The 24,462-nt window shown below is 45.1% G+C and overlaps 1 protein-coding gene across 1 annotated transcript; it reads left to right on the top strand.

The window, feature by feature from the left end:
• Window positions 1–3,945: 3,945 nt before the first annotated feature.
• LOC124651996 (U3 small nucleolar ribonucleoprotein protein IMP3-like) lies at window positions 3,946–7,559 on the top strand. The gene is made up of 4 exons (XM_047191014.1): window positions 3,946–4,079; window positions 4,272–4,379; window positions 7,048–7,122; window positions 7,328–7,559. The coding sequence occupies exons 1-4, from the start codon at window positions 3,946–3,948 to the stop codon at window positions 7,557–7,559; spliced, it is 549 nt and encodes a 182-aa protein (XP_047046970.1).
• The last annotated feature ends 16,903 nt before the right edge of the window (window positions 7,560–24,462 follow it).

Genomic DNA, 24,462 nt, shown 5'->3' with positions numbered 1-24,462 from the left:
CGAGAGATCAAAGGGTGATCCACAAGACACTACAAGAGAAGCTTGCCCAAAGCGGGGCCATCAAGATTAGCAGGTTGAGGCGGAGGGACGAAATCCATCAGTTCGAAACGGGGATCCACATCGGGACGCCTTCAACAAGGGAACGACACCTGGAAGGTGACGCCATCACGGGCAATGGCAAGGCCATGCGTAGATTTCGCCTAGATCCCACCGGGTCGAAATCTGGTCGCCGTCGCGAGGACGCGGAGCGGACAAAACAAAACTCGCTACCGCACCTCCAACCCAAGCCACACTATGACCTAGCCCCAGCCAAAGTCACCCGCAGGAGGGGCGCAAGAGCTGGTTGGCCAACCCGGCCAGACCCAAAAACAGTCGTCGCTCGACGCTGGATCGGGGGCACCACGACGGCTGCACATCCACAACATGCCAAACCCTGCAGTACCGCGACCACAATAGATCGAGGGAGAAACTACAGCCGCAAGAGCACCTGCAGTACATACTGCCTACCCTGGCGAGCACGCTTCGACTTAGGAACCTTGTTCTAGAAAAAGCCGGACAAGACGGACGTAGAGGTTGCAAGATCCGCCAATGCAGAGCAACAGATCCAGGGGCCGACAGCCAACGCCGCGACCGAAGGCCACCACGCCCGTTACGGCAGAAGAAATTCTGGCCACGCCCTACCAGGCCCAGATCTGGGCCCACAAGCTCAGATCTGGCCGAAACCCTAAGGCCCAAGCCCACAGCAGCCGCCGGCTGGAGCAGCACCACGCGTGGCGCCGCCATCGTCGACAACCACCCTACCGCCAGGACCGAGCCGGAGCAGCGTCAGCCTGAGCCGTCGCCGACGCGCCCCCCACCGTGAGGCCGCGGCCCGCCCCAACTGGCCTGCCTGACGCGCGGGAGGGGGGCGACCATGGCGCGATGCAGAGCAGGGCGATGAGGCGCCGCTGCGACCGCACGGCCCACCGCCCGCGGCATCAGTCGGAGACAGCGCCGCTGCGCTTCGCCGCGAGATAGGACGGGGCCGCCCCGCCGGGCCGCCTAGCGCGCGGAGAAGAGGAGCACTGCCGCCGCCGGCACAGCGTGGGCTTCCCGCCGGCAGCAGCGGACGGGAGGAGTGGGAGGCGGGGCGCTGTGCCTCTCGAGCGAGGTGGGGCGCCCCGGTCGCCTCGGGGTGGCAACAGGAGCGGAGCGTGACCCGAGGTATTCAAACAATCTAGAACTAAAGTTTCGCAGTTCGTATATTTTTTTAGGTAAAATTGATTAAGTTTCACTCCCAAAACGCCATCCACCGATACGCACGATACATAGCCAACGGCACTTGAAGCGTATTTAAAGTTTTAGATTGTTGGCATCGTGGAGTACAACCAATTATGGTTCGTACGAGCCCTTTTGGGGATTTCCTAGTTCTCTAAATTCGTGCTCAAGTCCTACACTGTTTGATACATCGTGATTCATACATATAAGTTGTAAAAGGTTGGTTGCAATCGAGTTTTTTTTAGTTTACAAGTGGAGTCGTAACTAGATTTTTTCAGCTGTAAGTGGAGACGCAACAAAGAAAAATGATCCCAGCCATTGGATTTGCATTGTGATTCATGTTAATCATGAGTTGGAACATGAGCTCTGCAACTGAGATTTGATGACATCATCTAATTGAGAACGAAATTAGTTCTGCGGTTCACTGAGAAATAGTTACACCCTTTTCCAAAAAAATAAATACTTTTAACGTCATGGACTCCTATTCTTGAAAGGAACCTTAAAAAAAATCAGAAGTGAAGGAACGGGATAGTTCTCACTTTCCTTCTTCTCCTTCTCTCTTATCTACACCTTGAGAGTCGTCTTCTCTTCCCTGGCTCCCCTCTTGCCCTCCTCCGGTGACATCACCGGCTGGAGTGATTGGGAGAGGCGATGCGGGATCCCATGTTAGTATGCTACTCTAGATCTAGGAGAGTGCTGTTATGTCGAAGGGATCTAGGTGGCCGATGCATCCGAGCTGCGTCAGTCGACCGGTCGTGGTGTTGTTCGTCACCATGGAGCTCCAGAGTTTGGAGCCGGAGATGGGGAGGAGTTTCTCTGCGCCGTCTCTTTTTAATAAGCTTGAAGTACATCCTCCACATGTGGAGATCAATTTCGATGTGGTGCTGGTTCTTGGTGACCGCTTCTTCATCGGCGGGGTCGGTGCAACTCTTAGCCTTCTGGTCGGTTGTGGTGATGGTAGGAAGGCGATGAGGAGTACCGTGGCCCTTGTGAGCCGGATGTGGTTTTGGAAGCCAACGGAATCTGCAACTCCTGCAACAGCTTCCAAGCGACAGCGTAGGTTCGCTTCCCTATCTCCGTCCATGGCGATGGCCCTGCTACCCTCGAGCTTGATAACTCAAGTTTCTTCTCCTACATCAGAGGATATTCGATGGGTACAATGCGGCTGAGCAAGTCCAAGCATCTCCAAGTGGTGTTGTCTGAGGTGGATGCACGGATGGCTGTGTCTGGGAGCCCAACTTTATCAGCGGCGACCAGGGACTCGATCATGCTTTTGCGACGTCTTTCAGAGTTCTTAGTGCAAAAAAATAAGTCCATGTTGTAATTTTCCTTTTTTCAAGGTCCTTTCTATAAAGGTTGCCCACCGCCATTATAATGTGGATTCCAGATCCTTATGGCCCTTATCTGTTAAAAAAAATAATCAGAAATTACACATAAGTACTACCTTTGTCCATAAATAATATCTTAGAGCAGGTCTAACAGACCCCTTAAAAGCCCCAACCCCGTAAAATAACCGCCAATATACGGGGTAGAGCTCTACCCGGCCGTCTAACAGACCCCTTAAAATGCCCAACCCCGTAAAAATTTTACAGTTTTGACTACGGGGCGGCTCCTCGCCCCTTACAAGTACAGGGTGGGAGGCTGAATACAGGACGAACCCCCCCACTCGTGGCGGGCTGAATTTTCAGGAACTCGTCCGTGCCTCGCGTCGGTTGCGGCCGGGGCGGCGTCGCGCGACGGGGCCATGGCGGCCGGAGGCCGTGCAGGGCATGGCGCGACGAGCAGCAGCATGCCGGAGGGCGCGACGAGCAGCAGCATGCTGTGGCGGGCGGGGGCAGCCTGAGGCCGGGCTGTGGCCGGCGGGGGCGGGGCGGGGCGGCCGGAGGCCGGGCCGTGGCGGGCGGGGGCGGGGGCGTCGCGCGACGGGGCCGTGGCGGGCGGGGGCGGCCGGAGTTTGGTGCGGGGGCGGGGGCTGCCGGAGGCCAGGCCGTGGCGGGCGGTAGCAGGGCCGTCGCGCGACGGGGGAGTGGCGGGCGGGGGCGGCCGGAGGCCGGTGCGGGGGCGGGGACGGTCGGAGGCCAGGCCATGGCGGGCGGGGGCGGGGGCGTCGCCCGATTTGGGCTGTGGCGTGCAGTGGCCAGAGGAGGAAGATGAGGAAAAAAAGAAAAAGAATAATTTGGCATATTTTAGGAATATACTCTTTTACAGTTTCGGGATACGGGGTCTGCTAGCTCGGACGAGTTTTCGGCCCGTGAAAACAGGATACAGGTTCCTCTACTCGCGTTTTAAGGGGCGAAAAAATACGGGACCTGTTAGACATGCTCTTAGTTTTCTAGATACACAAGTTAGTTGCAGACGCATTGCTCAAGCATCTCTTGGCGAGACATGCCCGCTCGAAAGCACCATTTTCCTTTTGCTGTAACAATAAAAAATCCATTTTACTTTTGCTGTAACAATAATATAAAAAATCTTGTTGAACCCTCAGCAAATTCTCGCCCGTTTCTAACCCTATCTGCCGCCACCGTGAACCATCGCAACACCGGGCGCCCGTCGCCGCCATACCGCCATCCGCCGCCGCCGCCACCACGCCCCGTCGTGCGCCTCTCCTCCCTTTGGCTGCTCACCGAAGAACCGAACCGATCGCCACCGCCGCTTCCCACGCTCGACAGATACCTTGCCTGAGAGAGTATGAGGAAGCTCGGGTTCCACGAGAGGAAGCTACTGAAGAGGACCAACTTCCTCGAGTACCCGCCGGAGGGCGGCCACCGCGAGGCCGCCGTCACGCAGCGCTACATCCTTGTCGAGAGGGACGACTACAAGAAGTATGCACGCTACCCGCTCTCGCCTAATCAAATCCCCTATTTGTTCCACTGCTTTATGGATCAATTTCGCATTGTGCTGATCGCTTCCAGGACTTGTCCTGCTCGTGTTTCAGTTCGAGATATCGTCGTCTACGTGAGCAATTTGTTGGGTGCTGTTCTGTAATTAACTTTGTGATGGTTGTGTCCCGGCAGGTACAATGGGATCTGCTGCATGACGCAGAAGCTCGTGAACATCATAAAGCAAATGGATCCCAGGGACCCTTTCAGAATCGAGATGACGGACATGCTGATCGATAAGCTGTAAGAGCATCTCTAACCGATCACTTATAATTGGGAAAACATGAATGGAGTATAATTTAGATAGATGAGTAAACGGCTTCCTATCCTTCTAGAGGAGTATATTTACTCCGCTAAAAAAACCCGGTTCCTAACCAATCTCCTAAATGAGTGAATTCCACTTTTTACCCTGTAGTTTTGCAATTGTGACACATATTACCTCATTTAGTGGAGCTTCTACAAAATATCCTATTTTGGAGACTTTAAACATGGTTTCGCCCTAATTTAACACCTTTCTTGTAATTGTTCGATAGGATAGGCATCATATGTCGATGTGGAGCGATAAAATATGTAAATATCGGAGGGCCTCATGGACGATTATGCCCATACTTCTTTAGTCCATATTGTCCATTTCTCACTATCGTCTTGATAATTTTGGACCCCGATCATCACCTAACACCTTTTCCAATGGATACACATCAGAAAACAAGGGTCCAAATCTTTTAAAATTGGTAATCTACACGAATTTTCACTTGGCGGGTAATTAGTGTCAGAAATGCATAACTAGAGAGTAAAAAGTGGAATTCACTCCTCCTAAATTGAACTTTCTAAATTCTTTTACATACAAATTAATAGTAATCGCATTGTCATATAATCAACAACATAGTCATACAAATCGGTTGCAATATTGCACAGATCATAGATAGACCGTTCCCTAAATTGCACTCTACCTTCTTCACTTGATCAAACCTAGCCAGCATTGTAACACATCATTATAGTATGCCACCTATTGCAAAGTGATGATAGTGATCTAGCTTCTTTAGTAGTTTTAGACTAGTTAAAACGTTGATGTGTTGCTAAAATTTATCGAACGGTTGCTTCACACTTATCCCGTGCAATGCCCTCCTGTAGATGAATTTGATCATTCCAAGTGAAGTACAATGCATCATTGTCGTCTTCGGTCCATTTGACCTCTCTCTATTTGATCTTCTTCACGGGGCTACGAATTACGAACGAATGTGCACAAAAACACAATGCCACATATAATTCATTTGTGCAGCGCAAAAGAAGAACAACAAACAACAATACCTTGTAGGTTCGGCCTCCTCCATCTCCTTTTCGGCACGGAAGCACCCATCTTGGCGACGACAGATCTTGTGTCGGCGACCGGGAGTGGCGGTAACCCTAGGTCGCGTGACATCTGCGACAGTTCGGCCGGGGCTGTGAGACAGCCGGCCGTCGATGAATCAACTCGGGGGAGGTCACCGGTTCGAGTTTTCGACACGACATGGCGGCCTGATTCCGACTCGATTCCGGCGATGGCAAGTGATGCTGAGAGGGGTTGTAGGGTGGGGGAAGGTGCGGGGAGTCGACGGAGGGTTTTGGTGGTTGGTGGGAGCATCGCAGGAGGCGTAGTGGGGTGGAGGGGGAGAATTCCGGCGGGTGAGGAGGGGAGAAATTATACTTGACCACCCTCGGTCGAATAAATAGAAGGGAGTACGGCGTTGTCGAGTATAATTTTTACTCCTCTAATGGTTATAAGGGATCAGTTAGGTGCGGGTTAAATTTTACTCGTATAAGGGATCGATTGGAGATGCTCTAAGTTGCTACATGTCATCTTCCCCTCTCTTCGGCTGCTTCCCTTGGGCTACCCTCTGTTCCTCTTGCGCTCTATTACCTTGTGCGTTCGGATCGATTTGGCAGTGCTCCTACTAGCTAGTACTAGTTGGGGTTGGTGTTAGAAAAGTTGAAATCGCAACGCGAGGGGATCAGTGAGCTCTATTCCTCGGGCAAACTGAGGACCTATCCTAGATATGCTAAATATGAAGGCAATCATTAGGAAAGAGATGATAGCTCATTTTGTGGTTAAAGAAATTGCTCAAGTTATGATGCTCTTATGCTGCCGTGCTTTATACTTGAAAGTCATGTAAGCACAACATGCCATTTCAAGATGATAAGAAGAGCACCATGGTCAATTTTGCATGTTTATTAGGTATTATATGTTTATTGTTATGATTATTCTGTCTAGGTTTGATTCGGAAGATACTTTTGATCTAATAGTTTCTTTGTTAGTTTGCTATCTTGGTCAAACATCTTGATTATGAATTATCTGGTAGCTACATAGTCGGCTTAAATGGAATGAACTATCACCAAGTGTGTCATTATTATAATAGATGGGTTTGCCCCCATGTTATTAGGGCTAAGTAACATTTAACTCATATGTATGAGGTTTCTTGGGCTATCATTGTTTTCCTTCAAATGTTGGCCCACTTTACCTGTCTCTAAATAAATGACGGAATAGAGCAGTTTTCTTGAAGTTATTTAAAAATAATAGTTAATTAATGAAGTGGTAGCAAATACTTTCTAACCCTCTCCATATGATCATCGGGGTCTCATCATATCTTCTGCTCCTGTTAATGTTTGAGTGTCCACTCTAATAATTAATTCGTTCAACATGGCAAATGTATTGCTTTTGTTTGGTTAGTCCACTGTTGATACTCTCCCAAGCATTATGAAAGCGTCACAAATACCGTCTATACATCGTGCTGGTTCAGTGTGGCATCTTATTATAAACATCGAGCTATTTCTCTCTGATCGTATCTTCAAATTCTTGCTTGCCGCTTCTAGTTTATCCTCGATACTTTACTTTCCTGCTCATTTGCGTAGTCTAAGGAAGTTTTCTTAATTTCAGGTTCAATATGGGTGTGATTCCAACCAAAAAGAGCTTGGTCTATTGCGAGAAACTTTCAGTGAGCGCCTTCTGCAGGTCCCTATCTTTCCCTGAGTTACAGCAATGATTTACCCTACGATCATTGTTAGCTTCATTAAAGTGCATTTTATTTTCAAGTAGTCTTTTAGAGGTGTTCATTGACATGAATCACTCGATAGCCCTAGTAGCTGTATTGTAAGAACTATGAAGCAATATGACATATCATATTTCACTTACCATATCGTTTGCTGAACTATTGTAGGCGTAGACTCGCAACAGTTCTGGTGAAGCTCAAGTTTGCGGAACACCTTAAAGAGGCTGTCACCTACATCCAACAAGGGCATGTGCGTGTAGGCCCAGAGACGGTCACAGATCCAGCCTTTCTTGTAACGAGAAACATGCAGGACTTCATCACCTGGGTGGATACCTCGAAGATCAAGAAGAAGGTCATGGAGTATAACGGTGCATTGGATGATTATGAGGCCATGATTTGAGGAATGTAGTTTAGCAGAAATTTTGGGACCGTCGGTGATTCGGTGTAGCTACGCTTTTGATATTTTTGAAACCTGAATCTGAGGCTACCACGTATGTTGTGTAATGAACCTAAACAGCTATAAAGTGCAAATGCCTAAGAGCATCTCTAGCGGACAGTGGCGAAGGACGGATTTTTTTTTGAGGTAGGACAAATTAAAAAATGATGCAAATACCAAAATAGTCGTAAGACATGAACGTCGTATATGATTATAACGAAATAACTTAGTACGATAAAAACAAAGATATATTTGATATACATATAACCCCCCAAAAAAACATAACAATAATACCACCTCAATGCCAAAGCTTTACTTTTTTTGTAAAAAGAATAATTTTATCGATTAATACTTTTAAATATCCATCGTGAGCAATTAGGTCTTAATGATCTCTGTCGCCAAGAAACCCTTCCAATTCACCATCTCAATGAGGTGATAATGTCTTTGATAAAATCATGATGTGTATTTCAAATATCAAGAAATCTCTAAAATTTCAATTCTACACGTTTGAATAATGAATATCACAAAGTTATCCTGCATATACTAAGATTAATGATAAATAGTAGAAATATACAATCATTGTTATTTACATTGAACCTAGAATATGAGTCTATGTTTCTAGTTCAAAGTCGATATTACACAATGTTCACTAAAACAAGCATAACTTTATCATACAGAGTCTGTTTTCGATGAACGACCATTTAAAATATTTAGATAAAACATGTGCATCTAAATGTATTCACCAAAAATCAAGGTAGGGCGGCTGCCCTACCTTGCCCTAAGGGGAGCTTCACCCCTGCTAGCGGACCCCCCAAACCGTAAACCCTATATCCACCTAACCAGGTGTCGAGGGTACTCCTCGCCAATGCCCTCCGATAGGGGCTTAGGGTTGACGGAATCCTGCAAGCTGACACGAGACATCGGTTCACAGACAAGCGGGGAGAGCGATTTACCCAGGTTCGGGGCCCTCGATGAGGTAAAACCCTTACGTCCTGCCTTGTCTGTTCTTGATTATGATGATAATGGGTTACAATGGGGTGCCGAATAGTTCGGCTGAGATCTCGTCGAGATGGCTATTGCTATGATGACCTAGCTCTAAGCTTTTTCTGGCTAAGATTGCTAAGATCGATTCTGTCCCTCGGCAGCCCCTCTCCTGGCCTTTATATAGGAGGCCAAGTCTCAAGAGGTCTCACCGACTACGACTAGGTTTACAGTAATTTTAGATCCAATCTTTCCTTGTTTGTTCGCTTCCTTGTCTTGCCCGTCAAGGAATCTTCTAGTGCGCCGACCTAGTGGCCCATCTCGCCTTCGAGGTATCTTCATGGGCCTCCAATTTGTCAATACCGGATAGGGCAATACTTGGTTACCCGAAGGAGTAATGCCCACGTCAGTAGCCCCCGAGTGTCTAGCCGAAGATAATTCGGGTAGAGACTAATGCATGTTTTTTTCCTGACATTCTTCTCCTTCATTGCTCTTGTTCATCTTGATTATGCTTCCTCTTCTTTTTATCGGGTGCGCGTCAGCGCTCCCGATGGGAGTAGCCCCCGAGTCTAGGTACGGACGCTTGCAATCCGTGCGTAGACTCAATTTGTACTACTCGAATACTTTCCTCTGCCAAGTTTTTCACAAGTCTTCATAGGTCATCCGATACATTTTCTTTTCGCAAAGGATAATGAGTAACGTGCCCAACTTTTGTTGGCTAACACACCGGTGGCAAAACAACGTTACTCTACACAGAATCAAGTCCCCGGGCATGATCCTGGAGTGCAAAAAACTTTCAACGGGTGTGCACCACGTCCTCCCGATGGGAGTGATTAACGAAGTGTGCAAAAAACTTTCAAACTTTTATTCCTTCGACTGCTTATTCTGTCGAATCTTCTTTTTATCGGGTGCGCATCAGCGCTCCCGATGGGAGTAGCCCCCGAGTCCAGGTTCGGATGCTCGCAATCCGTGCGTGGACTTAAATCCTTCATCCGATGACTCTTTATGTTTCCTTCGAATTCTTCCAAATTATGACGTCATTGCTGTCGTGTAACTGCTGCAGGCTGATTTGACGGGTTCATCATGACGAGCTAGCCCTAGCCCTGCTCAATCAGTGTTTTTAGGGTTTGACCACTATACGCGTAACGACCGAGGTGGCTCCTCGATTTTCGCACAATCGTGGGCGTAGTGGGCCGTCAGTTCTTTCCCTTCCTCAAGCGCCACGTGCTTACTTTAACTTCTCCTTAAAATCTCCAAAGGGCAAAAAATTCTCAATCTTCTCCACGGTTCCCGCGAGCATCTCCTCATTCTCCCTCTTCTTCCTTCTTTTGCCATTGTTGCGCCGCCGCCACGGTTTCAATCTTCCTCGAGATCTCGCGATGGTGAAGAAGAAGAATACCGCCGCCGCTGCTAGCTCCACCAGTGGAGGTGCCGCTGCCAAGTCCTCTCCTCTTCCGAAGGGGAGCGCTCCGAGCGCCCCTCCCCCAGCTCCGGCGCCGCCAGCGCCGTCGGGCTCGATGGTCAAACCTGGGGACTGGGTAGCTTCAACCGTCACCAAGCGTGACGAAAAGAGGTCCGAAGCTTAGGATTGATATCCTCCGACGCGGGAGATGTGATCCTTCCAGGTGCGATCTCTCGGCCTGATCCTCCCGCTGGATTTTCCGTGATGTTCTTATCTTTTCTTCATCGAGGCCTTTCGCTCCCCACTCATGGATTCCTCCTCCATATCTTGCGGACGTATGAAATCCAATTATGGCAACTTACCCCCAACTCAATCCTCCATGTTGCTGTGTTCATCACCCTTTGCGAGGCGTTTTTGGGTATTGAACCTCATTTCGGGCTGTGGAAGAAGATCTTCTACGTGAAAAGATACAGCAGTAGTAATGGGTACTTTGTCACCGGAGGAGTAGGTTTTGTTGCTCGCTCAGAAGTTAATTACTTTAATTTCCCAATGAGAGAGTCCGTGCAAGGATGGAGGTTGAAATGGTTTTACGTTAAAGATTCCTCGTCACCCGAATGTCAACTTCCCTGCTATGCCGACGTCACTGAAGCCAAGCCCAAGGACTCTTGGAAGAACATCCTCTCAGCCGACGAAAGGGCCTCAGCCGAAGAATTGTTTGCCAAATTCCTTCGAATCAAAGAGGCTGACGGCCAAACTATGATTGGTACGGAGGTGGCAGCAGTTTTCCTGAAGCGCCGAATCCAGCCAGTCATGGCCAGAGTTCACCCGATGTGGTTATACTCGGGTCCAAAGGATGAGACCAGAATTAATCGCTGCCGATCTATCGGAAAAGAGTTGCTTGATGAAGTTCATCGTCTTACTTCCTTCAACCAGGAAGATTCGATTCCGCTGATCTCTTCTTATGCTCCCCTTGACGTTGATCATCCACCATCGAGGGTATTTTCCTTTCTTCACATCTCTATTATAGCTCCTTGCTTAGCCGACATGATTAACTTTGTTCTTACTTGTCATTTTCTTTGCCAGATCCCTATGGCTTCCGAAAATACACGTGATTCACCGGACGATACTTCTGAGGGGAGAGGCTCCTCAATCCCCGTAGATTTTCACACCACCGATCAAACAGGTTTAGAGGATGAATATAATGGTCCGATGAATCTTGAAGTTGCCCACGCTGACCTTCCCTCCTCAGCCGATAACACTTGTATCGCAGATGGATCAGTGCGTAACGTCGACACTGATCGTGATACTTTTGTTGATGCAGCTGCGGATGGGGCTGGAGCTTTTCCTGCGAAGAGATCAACCGGCGGATTTTCCGATGAAGATGATCTCTTCGACATGTAAGTAGTTCCTTTTTGAAAGTTATACTGTGCCTTTTTTTACCTTTCATACTCCTGTTATAATCGCAGTCGACTGTTTACTTTTGCAGTGATGAGGGCTTTATCGAGCCTCCTCCTAAAAAGGCCAAGTCTGATGCCGTTTCGCCGGTCGTGGTGGCTTCCGAAGCTTCAGCTCCTAAGGCTGGCCCCATGGCTCAAGCATCGACTGCGTCTTCCCTTTCCAAAGGGAAGGATATTTCTCCAACTGCTGCTACTGCGGCTCCTTTTTCTGTAAGTCCTCTTCGATCTTAATACAGATTTCTTGGAGCGTGCCTTGTTTAATTGTTTTTCTTTCTCTCTTAAGGACCTGCGTGGCGTTATCTCTTCTCTGGAGGTTTTCGCCTCCCGATTCACTTCTCTAGAGGGCGACAAAGTTCGGCTGCAAGAGGAAGTCGAATCTTCCTCCTCAAAAGCTGGATGGCGCAGATCAAGATAGCTGCCGCGGCTCGCCAAGAGATTGATTCTCTGAAGGAAGAGCTGGCCGGGCCGAAAGGGAAGCTGAAGGAGGAGGAAGCATCCAGGCTGATGGCTGAGGCTCGAGCAGCCGAAAAGGATGAAGTCCTTCGTCAATCTTCTTTGGCCTTGCTTGGTAATCTTTAACATACTTTTGTCGAGTGACGTTCTTATGGATTTAAACTTTTTGTCAGTGACTGAATTTTTTCCCTTCCTTTCTATTGCAGAGGCAGCAAACATTCCTGTCGATGCCCTGGAAAGAGTTCCAAATAACTCCCCAGCGAACGCTGTGTCAACGATTCTCGCTTCTCACCAGCTTACACAAGAGCTTCTTGTGAAGGGGAAGGGTGCTCTGGCGCGGATGCACTCGATGATCTTCCCCAAGATTAAGCAAGAGAAGACCCTGGGACAGCTAATCGATACCTTCGCGGTTGACACCAAAGAGGTCATCGAGGTATTCAAGCGTACATCGCGCACTTTTGGTGCTCTCCTTGCCTTCCAGCTTATGATGGGTTACGGCTTTAAGGGTGACATCGAGGAAATGACTAAGGGGCTTCCAAAAGGGCAAGACGGGCAGCCTGTTGATTTGAGCACCTTTAAGGCGCCTGCTCTTACTTGTGCCCGTCAGCTCCTTGAACTGGTTGCATCAAGGAAATCGTCGACTGGTCCTAGTTTATCGACTCAAACTCAGCTTCCTTGATTCTTGTAACAAACTTGTGCCTTGAGCTGATGCAAAACATTGCTCTGCCGCAAAAACTCATGCTTTGTAATAAACTCCGTGCTAGCATTGTTGTTGGCACACTTTTGCTATGATATCACTTTCTTGCACTTTTCCCGATGGGAGTTATTTTGGACGTTCGGCTGTACCATATCCATCACTTCTTTATAACCAGTACTTTCTGCAGGTATTCCCAGTACCCTCGTTTGCAGACGATTCGTCGGGTGCGCTTCCTGAAAGCGATCAGATCCAGCGCATGAAAGACCGGATGACACAGATGGAGAAGGATTTACGCAACACTTATGCCTTAGCTGCCATCATCAATAAAAAGAGCAAGATTGCAGCCGACGTGGAGCGGTACATTCTTGGCGAGCTGCATAAGGCTACCGAAAGTTTAAACTGTAAGTTTCTTGATCCCTTTGCCTGCTTGCTAGCAACTTCTTGTCCGAGTCGTTTACTAATTCTTTTGGCGGTCATAGCGTTGAACCCTGCGGAAGAGAACAAGCGGATACACGAGCGGGTGCATGCTTTGACTCAGCTTTCCTTATCAGAAGAAATTTTACGGCGGGAACACTCGAAGGCCTCGGCTGTCGTCAAATTTCAAGATCGAGTGCAACAGGTCCACCAGTTCTTCGACAAGTGCTACAAGGCCATGAGGGTAGTTTGGAAAACGATGTTTCCTCTGAATGCAGTTCCCCCTACCCTTTTGACTTTGATGTCTGAATTTGGAAGTACCAAGAAGGTTCGGGAGCTAGTAAGATCTCAAGTCTTTGCAGGGGCCAAGTGCACGCTTGCCCTTGTGCTTGCTTGTTATCCTTCGGCTTGTTTCCTGTCTATTGCCAACGCAACTGGTGACTTCGAGGAGCTGTACCCGAAGGTTTTAGCTCCTGCTCATGTAATTGTCGACAGGCTTGAGGAGATGTTAAAGGTACCTGAGGAAAAGGAAACTCCGCAAGGGTGATATAAAGGTGTAAAGTTACTTTTGTAAATTGTATTGGCTAGTTCATCCGAGTGCTCGGATTTTTGGGCCAAAAACTTCTTATCTGGTTGGTACATGAATATGTACTTTTACCATGCCGTTGGCGAATATTTAAAGGGGCGAAGCTTAATTGCCCGTTGGATGTATGAGTACTAGTTGGTTAGCAAATCATTATGAGTGATCAGCTCGTGTTGCAGGTTTTGCTAAACCTGTTGTATGCGCAACTTTTGCTTTCAACCGTTTGTAAATTTCGACAGTCATTCCCGAATTTTTCGGGTGTAATGATTCTACCGATTAGCCCGTTGTTCCTTTGATATTTCCATAAGTAAAATATCGAACGTGGGTTGTTGTTTATACGTATTTCCAAATTTTTGCTATTTACGGCTGATACGTCCAATTTGCATCACTATTTTATATCATAATTTACTGTTATTCATTGATATATTTCATATTGGGACACAATACTTATGTTATTTCATCTATTTTGCATGTTTCATGATAATTTGGAGAACGCGCACCGGAGCCAGGATTCTGCTGGAAAAAGCACCGTCAGGATGCAATATTTCGGAAGATCAACTGTGGAAGGAAATTTTACCAAAAATCCTATTTTTCCGGATGACGAAGGAAGCCAGAAGGGGGAGCCAGCTGGACCCAAGGTGGGCCCAGACCATAGGGCGGCGCGGCCCATGGCCTGGCCGCGCCACCTTGTGGTGTGGGGGCCCCACAGCCCCTTTCGCCTCCTTTTCTTCGCGAAACCCTTCGTCTCGAAAACCTAAGCCACAGAGGGATCCTCACGAAGGGTTACAGCCGCCTCTGCGGGGCGGAGAACACCAGAGTGAAAAGAGCTCTCCGGCGGGCAGGAATCCGCCGGGGAAATTCCCTCCCGGAGGGGAAATCGACGCCATCGTCACCGCCGGCGAGCTGGACATCATCTCCATCACCATCATCATCATCTCCACCATCATCACCGCCATCTCCACCACTTGGATATCGTCACCGCTGTAGCAATTTGGGTTTGATCTTGATTGTTTGATAGGGAAACTCTCCCGGTGCTTGATTTCTACTTGTTATTGATGCTATTGAGTGAAACCATTGAACCAAGGTTTATGTTCAGATTGTTATTCATCATCATATCACCTCTGATCATGTTCCATATGATGTCTCGTGAGTAGTTCGTTTAGTTCTTGAGGACATGGGTGAAGTCTAAATGTTAGTAGTGAATTATGGTTGAGTAATATTCAATGTTATGATATTTAAGTTGTGGTGTCATTCTTCTAGTGGTGTCGTGTGAACGTCTACTACATGACACTTCACCATTTATGGGCCTAGGGGAATGCATCTTGTACTCGTTTGCCAATTGCGGGGTTGCCGGAGTGACAGAAACCTAAACCCCGTTGGTATATCGATGCGGGGAGGGATCGCGGGATCTCGAGTTTAAGGCTGTGGTTAGATTTATCTTAATTACTTTCTTGTAGTTGCGGATGCTTGCAAGGGGTATAATCACAAGTATGTATTAGTCCTAGGAAGGGCGGTACATTAGCATAGGTTCACCCACACAACACTTATCAAAACAATGAAGATTAATCGGATGTATGTAGCGAAAGCACTAGACTAAAATCCCGTGTGTCCTCGAGAACGTTTGGTCATTATAAGTAAACAAACCGGCTTGTCCTTTGTGCTAAAAAGGATTGGGCCACTCGCTGCAATTATTTCTCTCGCATTTTACTTACTTGTACTTTATTCATCCGTTACATCAAACCCCCTGAATACTTGTCTGTGAGCATTTACAGTGAATCTTTCATCGAAACTGCTTGTCAACACCTTCTGCTCCTCGTTGGGTTCGACACTCTTATTTATCGAAAGTACTACGATACACCCCCTATACTTGTGGGTCATCAAGACTATTTTATGGCGCCGTTGCCGGGGAGTGAAGCGCTATTGGTAAGTGGAATTGGTAAGGAAAACCTTTCTTGTTGGTGCTGATTTTATTTACTGCTCTTGCTATAAGTCATTATGGAGAGATCTTCTCTTCAATTTCTATTTGGGAAATCTACTACTACTGCAACGGTAGTGGATGAGGCGCCAGGTGAGGAAGTAATACCATATAAAATACCTATGAAAATTATTGAACGTGTTATGGATAACCGCTATGAAGGGGATGGAGCTGTCCATCCTGGTGATCATTTCTTGTTTTTGCATGAATTATGCGGGTTATTCAAATGTGCGGGTATTGCTATGAATGAAGTTAGAAAGAAACTATTCTCTATATCGCTTGTCCGGTAAAGCGGCGCATTGGTATAAATTGCTGAAGAATGGTGATTCTCTTGATTGGGAGGACATTGTGCCTTTATTTTATTCCAAATTTTATCCTCCAAGTGAAATTCACAAAGATCGGAACCGCATATATAATTTCTGGCCTCATGATGGAGAGAGTATTGCCCAAGCTTGGGGGAGATTGAAGTCTTTAATGCTCAAATGCCCCATTCATGAGCTTCCTGGTAATGTTATTATTGATAATTTCTACGCAAGACTTTCTTTTCAAGACAAGACCTTGCTGGATACTTCTTGTTCTGGATCATTTACGCGCAATAAAGAAGAGTTTAAAAGGGACCTTCTTGATCGGATCCAAGAAAATACTGAAGGTTGGGAGAACGACAAGGATAGAGAATCCGGTATAATTTATGATTATAAATGCATTGAAGCTTTTATGGATACTGATAAATTTCGTAATATGAGTGCTACATATGGTCTTGATTCTCAAGTTGCTGCAAATCTTTATAAAGCTTTTGCCTCTCATTATGAATTGCCTAAGAAGAATTTTGATAAGTATCATGAACCATATAAAGATAAAATTGATTCATCTATTAATAAGTGTGTTGTAGTTGAAACTACTGATCATGTTATTCCTGAAGCTTATATTGAAAAAACTCCTTTTCCTGCTAAAATGAAGGAGTACTCTGTTATAAATAGTGTGGTTCATAAAAGTGAAAAGAAACCTATAGAACCTGAAGAACAAATAAAAGTTCAACTCTGCTGTTGCAATAGTTAAAGATCTTGTGACTGAAAATGTAGAGGATGGTCATATTATTTTCTCGTGAAGATGCTTCTAATATTGTTTCACATCCTAATAAACCCAAACAAGTTAGTGTTCCTATGCTATCTCGTTAGAATTGGTGATCATTGCTATTATGGTTTATGTGATATTGGTGCAAGTGTTAGTGCTATTCCTTATGAGCTTTACACGGAGATTATGCACGAAATTGATTCTTGTGAACTTGAAGATATTGATGTGGTTATTCAGCTGGCTAATAGAGAAACTATTTCTCCAATTGGTATTGTTCGAGATGTGGAAGTTCTATGTGGTAAGATTAAATATCCTGCTGACTTTTTGGTACTTGGTTCTGCTGCTAGTGATTATTGTCCTATCATTTTTGGTAGACCTTTTCTAAATACTTGTGGAGCTATTATAGATTGCAAGAAAGAGAAAATTTTGACTAAATTTGCTGGTGAATCTTATGAGTTTAACTTCTCTAAATTTACCAAAACTCCTTATAAAGCTGATTTGCCTAGTAATGATTTTAAAATGGAGCAAGTGTGCATCTATTGTTCTTGTTCCTAATAATCCTTTGCAAGCAACATTTGGAGAATAGCGAGAGTGAAGTTTTTAGGAAAGAAAGAGATGAGCTTGAGGAGATTTTTCTTCGCCAACCTATTCTCAAGCATGATTTACCGGTGGAGGATTTGGGTACAACACCGCCACCAAAGGAAGATCCTGTTTTTGATTTAAAGCCTTTGCCTGATAATCTTAAGTATGCTCATATTGATGATAAGAAAATATATCCTGTTATTATTAGTTCTAAGCTTACAGAGTTTGAAGAAGAAAGATTATTGCAAATATTGAAGAAACACCGAGGTGCTATTGGCTATACTCTTGATGACTTGAAGGGGATTTCTCCCTCTATTTGCCAACACGCCATTAATATGGAAGATGAGGCGAAGCCTGTTGTTGAACATCAGCGTTGTCTAATTCCTAAGATGAAGGATGTGGTAAGAAATGAGGTATTACGACTTCTTGAAGCTGGTATTATATATCCTATTGCTGATAGTAGATGGGTTAGTCCTGTGCATTGCGTTCTGATACGTCTCCGACGTATCGATAATTTCTTATGTTCCATGCCATATTATTGATGATACCTACATGTTTTATGCACACTTTATGTCATATTCGTGCATTTTCTGGAACTAACCTATTAACAAGATGCCGAAGTGCCGGTTCTCGTTTTCTGCTGTTTTTGGTTTCGAAATCCTAGTAACGAAATATTCTCGGAATCGGACGAAATCAACGCCCGGGTTCCTATTTCTCCCGGAACCATCCAGAACACCCGAGAGCCGCCGGAGGAAGCCCCGGGGGCCCCACACCACACCCCGGCGCGGCCGGAGGGGGGCCGCGCCGCCCTATGGTGTGGTGGCCCCGAGCCCCTCCGAGGCTGCCCTTCCGCCTATTTAAAGCCTCCGTCGCGAAAACCCCGAGGCGAAAAACCACGATACGGAAAACCTTCCGGAGCCGCCGCCATCGCGAAGCCAAGATCCGGGGGACAGGAGTCTCCGTTCCGGCACCCTGCCGGAGCGGGGAAGTGCCCCGGAAGGCTTCTCCATCGACACCGCTGCCATCTCCACCGCCATCTTCATCACCGCTCGCTGCTCCCATGAGGAGGGAGTAGTTCTCCATCGAGGCTCGGGGCTGTACCGGTAGCTATGTGGTTCATCTCTCTCCTATGTACTTCAATACAATAATCTCATGAGCTGCCTTACATGATTGAGATTCATATGATGATGCTTGTAATCTAGATGTCACTATGCTAGTCAAGTGAGTTTTACTTATGTGATCTCCGGAGACTCCTTGTCCCACGTGTGTAAAGGTGACGAGTGTGTGCACCGTGTGGGTCTCTTAGGCTATATTTCACGGAATACTTACTCACCTGTTATGAATGGCGTAGTGAAGTGCTTATTTATATCTCTTTATGATTGCAATGTGTTTTGTATCACAATTTATCTATGAGCTACTCTAGTGATGTTATTAAAGTAGTTTATTCCTCCCGCACGGTGTAATGGTGACGAGTGTGTGCATCCGTGTTAGTACTTGGCATATGCTATGATCATGATCTCTTGTAGATTGTGGAGTTAATTATCATTATGATAGTATTGATGTGATCTATTCCTCCTACATAGTGTGAAGGTGACGAGTGTGCATGCTGTGTTAGTACTTGGTTTAGTCGTGTTGATCTTTCATGCACTCTAAGGTTATTTAAATATGAACATTGAATTGTGGAGCTTGTTAACTCCGGCATTGAGGGTTCGTGTAATCCTACGCAATGTGTTCATCATCCAACAAAAGAGTGTAGAGTATGCATCTATCTATTCTGTTATGTGAACAATGTTGAGAGTGTCCACTAGTGAAAGTCTATTCCCTGGCCTTGTTCCTAAATATCGCTATCGCTGCTTGTTTCTTGTTTTACTTGCGTTACTACTGCTACCATATTACCACCATCAACTACACGCCGGCAAGCTATTTTTCGGCGCCATTACTACTTGCTCGCATTTATTCATACCACCTGTATTTCACTATCTCTTCGCCGAACTAGTGCACCTATTAGGTGTGTTGGGGACACAAGAGACTTCTTGCTTTGTGGTTGCAGGGTTGCATGAGAGGGATATCTTTGACCTCTTCCTCCCCGAGTTCGATAAACCTTGGGTAATCCACTTAAGGGAAAACTCGCTGCTGTTCTACAAACCTCTCGCTCTTGGAGGCCCAACACTGTCTACAAGAATAGAAGCTCCCGTAGACATCAAGCACTTTTACGGCGCCGTTGCCGGGAGGAAAGGTAAAAAGGCACTCATACTCCGGTTCCGGGTAACGAGTACTTTTCTGGCGCCATTGTGTTTGTGCTCGAAGCTATTTCCTTTAGATCCTGCAATTGCATCTTTTTGTTTCTTGTTTACACTAGTTTGGCATAATGGACAACAATGAGCTTCTTATTCTATTTCCTGATTTAAAACATGGATTGTTTGATGCGAAAATTAAAAAACCTATGGAATCTTATTTGCATGCTGGTAGTAATATTAGTATGAATGCTTTGAACACCATTGTTGATAATGATATAGAAAGTTCTAAGCTTGGGGAGGCTGGTTTTGATGAGCATGATCTTTTTAGTCCCCCAAGCATTGAGGAGAAAATTACTTTGATGATGCTTTGCCTCCTATTTATGATGATTATAATGATAGTAGTCTTTTAGTACCGCCTGTTATGGAGGATAAATTTGATTATGATTACAATATGCCTCCTATATTTGATGATGAGAATAATGATGATAGCTACTTTGTTGAATTTGCTCCCACTACAACTAATAAAATTGATTATGCCTATGTGGAGAGTAATAATTTTATGCATGAGACCCATGATAAGAATGCTTTATGTGATAGTTATATTGTTGAGTTTGCTCACGATGCTACTGAAAGTTATTATGAGAGAGGAAAATATGGTTGTAGAAATTTTCATGTTACTAAAATGCCTCTCTATATGCTGAAATTTTCGAAGTTACACTTGTTTTATCTTTCTATGCTTGTTGCATCATGCTTCATGAATTTGTTTATTTACAAGATTCCTATGCATAGGAAGCATGTTATACTTAAATGTGTTTTGAATTTGCCTCTTGATGCTCTCTTTTGCTTCAAATACTATTTCTTGCGAGTGCATCATTAAAACTGCTGAGCCCATCTTAATGGCTATAAAGAAAGAACTTCTTGGAAGATAACCCATGTGTTATTTTGCTACAGTACTTTGTTTTATATTTGTGTCTTGGAAGTTTTTTACTACTGTAGCAACCTCTCCTTATCTTAGTTTTGTGTTTTGTTGTGCCAAGTAAAGTCGTTGATAGAAAGGTTGATACTAGATTTGGATTACTGCGCAGAAACAGATTTCTTTGCTGTCACGAATCTGGGTCTAATTCTCTGTAGGTAACTCAGAAAATTAAGCCAATTTACGTGAGTGATCCTCAGATATGTATGCAACTTTCATTCAATTTGGGCATTTTCATTTGAGCAAGTCTGGTGCCCTAATAAAATCCATCTTTACGGACTGTTCTGTTTTGACAGATTCTGCCTTTTATTTCGCATTGCCTCTTTTGCTATGTTGGATGAATTTCTTTGATCCATTAATGTCCAGTAGCTTTATGCAATGTCCAGAAGTGTTAAGAATGATTGTGTCACCTCCGAACATGTTAATTTTTATTGTGCACTAACCCTCTAATGAGTTGTTTCGAGTTTGGTGTGGAGGAAGTTTTCAAGGATCAAGAGAGGAGTATGATGCAATATGATCAAGGAGAGTGAAAGCTCTAAGCTTGGGGATGCCCCGGTGGTTCACCCCTGCATATTTCAAGAATACTCAAGCATCTAAGCTTGGGGATGCCCAAGGCATCCCCTTCTTCATCGACAACATTATCAGGTTCCTCCCCTGAAACTATATTTTTATTCGGCCACATCTTATGTACTTTACTTGGAGCGTCTGTGTGATTTTGTTTTTGTTTTTGTTTTTGTTTGAATAAATGCTTGTGTGGGAGAGAGACACGCTCCGCTGGTTCGTATGAACACATGTGTTCTTAGCTTTTAATTTTCATGGTGAAGTTTCTTCTTCGTTAATTTGTTATATGGTTGGAATTGGAAAATGATATATGTAGTAAATTGCTATAATGTCTTGGATAATGTGATACTTGGCAATTGTTGTGCTCATGTTTAAGCTCTTGCATCATATGCTTGGCACCCATTAATGAAGAAATACATAGAGCTTGTTAAAATTTGGTTTGCATAATTGGTCTCTCTAGAGTCTAGATAATATCTAGTATTGAGTTTTGAACAACAAGGAAGACGGTGTAGAGTCTTATAATGTTTACAATATGTCTTTTATGTGAGTATTGCTGCACCGGTTCATCCTTGTGTTTGTTTCAAATAACCTTGCTAGCCTAAACCTTGTATCGAGAGGGAATACTTCTCATGCATCCAAAATACTTGAGCCAACCACTATGCCATTTGTGTCCACCATACCTACCTACTACATGGTATTTCTCCGCCATTCCAAAGTAAATTGCTTGAGTGCTACCTTTAAAATTCCATCATTCGCCTTTGCAATATATAGCTCATGGGACAAATAGCTTAAAAACTATTGTGGTATTGAATATGTACTTATGCATTTTATCTCTTATTAAGTTGCTTGTTGTGCGATAACCATGCTTCGGGGACGCCATCAACTATTCTTTGTTGAATATCATGTGAGTTTCTATGCATGTCCGTCTTGTCTGAAGTAAGAGAGATCTACCACCTTAATGGTTGGAGCATGCATATTGTTAGAGAAGAACATTGGGCCGCTAACTAAAGCCATGATTCATGGTGGAAGTTTCAGTTTTGGACATATATCCTCAATCTCATATGAGAATAATAATTGTTGCCACATGCTTATGCATTAAAGAGGAGTCTATTATCGGTTGTCCATGTTGTCCCGGTATGGATGTCTAAGTTGAGAATAATCAAAAGCGAGAAATCCAAAATGCGAGCTTTCTCCTTAGACCTTTGTACAGGCGGCATGGAGGTACCCCATTGTGACACTTGGTTAAAACATGTGTATTGCAATGATCCGGTAGTCCAAGCTAATTAGGACAAGGTGCGGGCACTATTAGTATACTATGCATGAGGCTTGCAACTTGTAAGATATAATTTACATAACTCATATGCTTTATTACTACCGTTGACAAAATTGTTTCATGTTTTCAAAATAAAAGCTCTAGCACAAATATAGCAATCGATGCTTTCCTCTTTGAAGGACCATTCTTTTTACTTTTATGTTGAGTCAGTTCACCTATCTCTCTCCACCTCAAGAAGCAAACACTTGTGTTAACTGTGCATTGATTCTTACATACTTTCATATTGCACTTGTTATATTACTCTATGTTGACAATTATCCATGAGATATACATGTTACAAGTTGAAAGCAACCGCTGAAACTTAATCTTCCTTTGTGTTGCTTCAATACCTTTACTTTGATTTATTGCTTTATGAGTTAACTCTTATGCAAGACTTATTGATGCTTGTCTTGAAGTACTATTCATGAAAAGTCTTTGCTTTATGATTCACTTGTTTACTCATGTCATTGCCATTGTTTTTATCGCTGCATCCATTACATATGTTTACAAATAGTATGATCAAGGTTATGATGGCATGTCACTTCAGAAATTATCTTTGTTATCGTTTTACTCGCTCGGGACGAGCGGAACTAAGCTTGGGGATGCTTGATACGTCTCCGACGTATCGATAATTTCTTATGTTCCATGCCATATTATTGATGATACCTACATGTTTTATGCACACCTTATGTCATATTCGTGCATTTTCTGGAACTAACCTATTAACAAGATGCCGAAGTGCCAGTTCCTGTTTTCTGCTGTTTTTGGTTTCAGAAATCCTAGTAACGAAATATTCTCGGAATTGGACGAAATCAACGTCCAGGTTCCTATTTCTCCCGGAACCATCCAGAACACCCGAGAGCCGCCAGAGGGAAGCCCTGGGGCCCCACACCACACCCTGGCGCGGCCAGAGGGGGGGCCGCGCCGCCCTATGGTGTGGTGGCCCCAGGCCCCCTCCGAGGCTGCCCTTCCGCCTATTTAAAGCCTCCGTCGCGAAAACCCTGAGGCGAAAAACCACGATACGGAAAACCTTCCAGAGCCGCCGCCATCGCGAAGCCAAGATCTGGGGGACAGGAGTCTCGTCCGGCACCCCGCCGGAGCGGGGAAGTGCCCCGGAAGGCTTCTCCATCGACACCGCTGCCATCTCCACCGCCATCTTCATCACCGCTGCTGCTCCCATGAGGAGGGAGTAGTTCTCCATCGAGGCTCGGGGCTGTACCGGTAGCTATGTGGTTCATCTCTCTCCTATGTACTTCAATACAATAATCTCATGAGCTGCCTTACATGATTGAGATTCATATGATGATGCTTGTAATCTAGATGTCACTATGCTAGTCAAGTGAGTTTTACTTATGTGATCTCCGGAGACTCCTTGTCCCACGTGTGTAAAGGTGAAAGTGTGTGCACCGTGTGGGTCTCTTAGGCTATATTTCACAGAATACTTACTCACTGTTATGAATGGCGTAGTGAAGTGCTTATTTATATCTCTTTATGATTGCAATGTGTTTTGTATCACAATTTATCTATGAGCTACTCTAGTGATGTTATTAAAGTAGTTTATTCCTCCTGCACGGTGTAATGGTGACAGTGTGTGCATCCGTGTTAGTACTTGGCATATGCTATGATCATGATCTCTTGTAGATTGTGGAGTTAATTATCATTATGATAGTATTGATGTGATCTATTCCTCCTACATAGTGTGAAGGTGACGAGTGTGCATGCTCGTGTTAGTACTTGGTTTAGTCGTGTTGATCTTTCATGCACTCTAAGGTTATTTAAATATGAACATTGAATTGTGGAGCTTGTTAACTCCGGCATTGAGGGTTCGTGTAATCCTACGCAATGTGTTCATCATCCAACAAAAGAGTGTAGAGTATGCATCTATCTATTCTGTTATGTGATCAATGTTGAGAGTGTCCACTAGTGAAAGTCTATTCCCTAGGCCTTGTTCCTAAATATCGCTATCGCTGCTTGTTTACTTGTTTTACTTGCGTTACTACTGCTACCATATTACCACCATCAACTACACGCCGACAAGCTATTTTCCAGGCGCCATTACTCTTGCTCGCATTTATTCATACCACCCGTATTTCACTATCTCTTCGCCGAACTAGTGCACCTATTAGGTGTGTTGGGGACACAAGAGACTTCTTGCTTTGTGGTTGCGGG

Source organism: Lolium rigidum, chromosome 5, assembly GCF_022539505.1.
Source record: "Lolium rigidum isolate FL_2022 chromosome 5, APGP_CSIRO_Lrig_0.1, whole genome shotgun sequence".
Classification (NCBI taxonomy): Eukaryota; Viridiplantae; Streptophyta; class Magnoliopsida; order Poales; family Poaceae; genus Lolium; species Lolium rigidum.
Note: the sequence above shows the minus strand (reverse complement) of the source record. Positions and strands in the feature narration are given on the sequence as shown.

Coding starts and splice junctions, on each gene's coding strand:
- LOC124651996 (XM_047191014.1), top strand. CDS start 3,946: ATGAGGAAGCTCGGGTTCCACGAGAGGAAGCTACTGAAGAGGACCAAC. Junction 4,080..4,271: donor GAGAGGGACGACTACAAGAA/GTATGCACGCTA, acceptor GTGTCCCGGCAG/GTACAATGGGATCTGCTGCA. Junction 4,380..7,047: donor GACATGCTGATCGATAAGCT/GTAAGAGCATCT, acceptor TCTTAATTTCAG/GTTCAATATGGGTGTGATTC.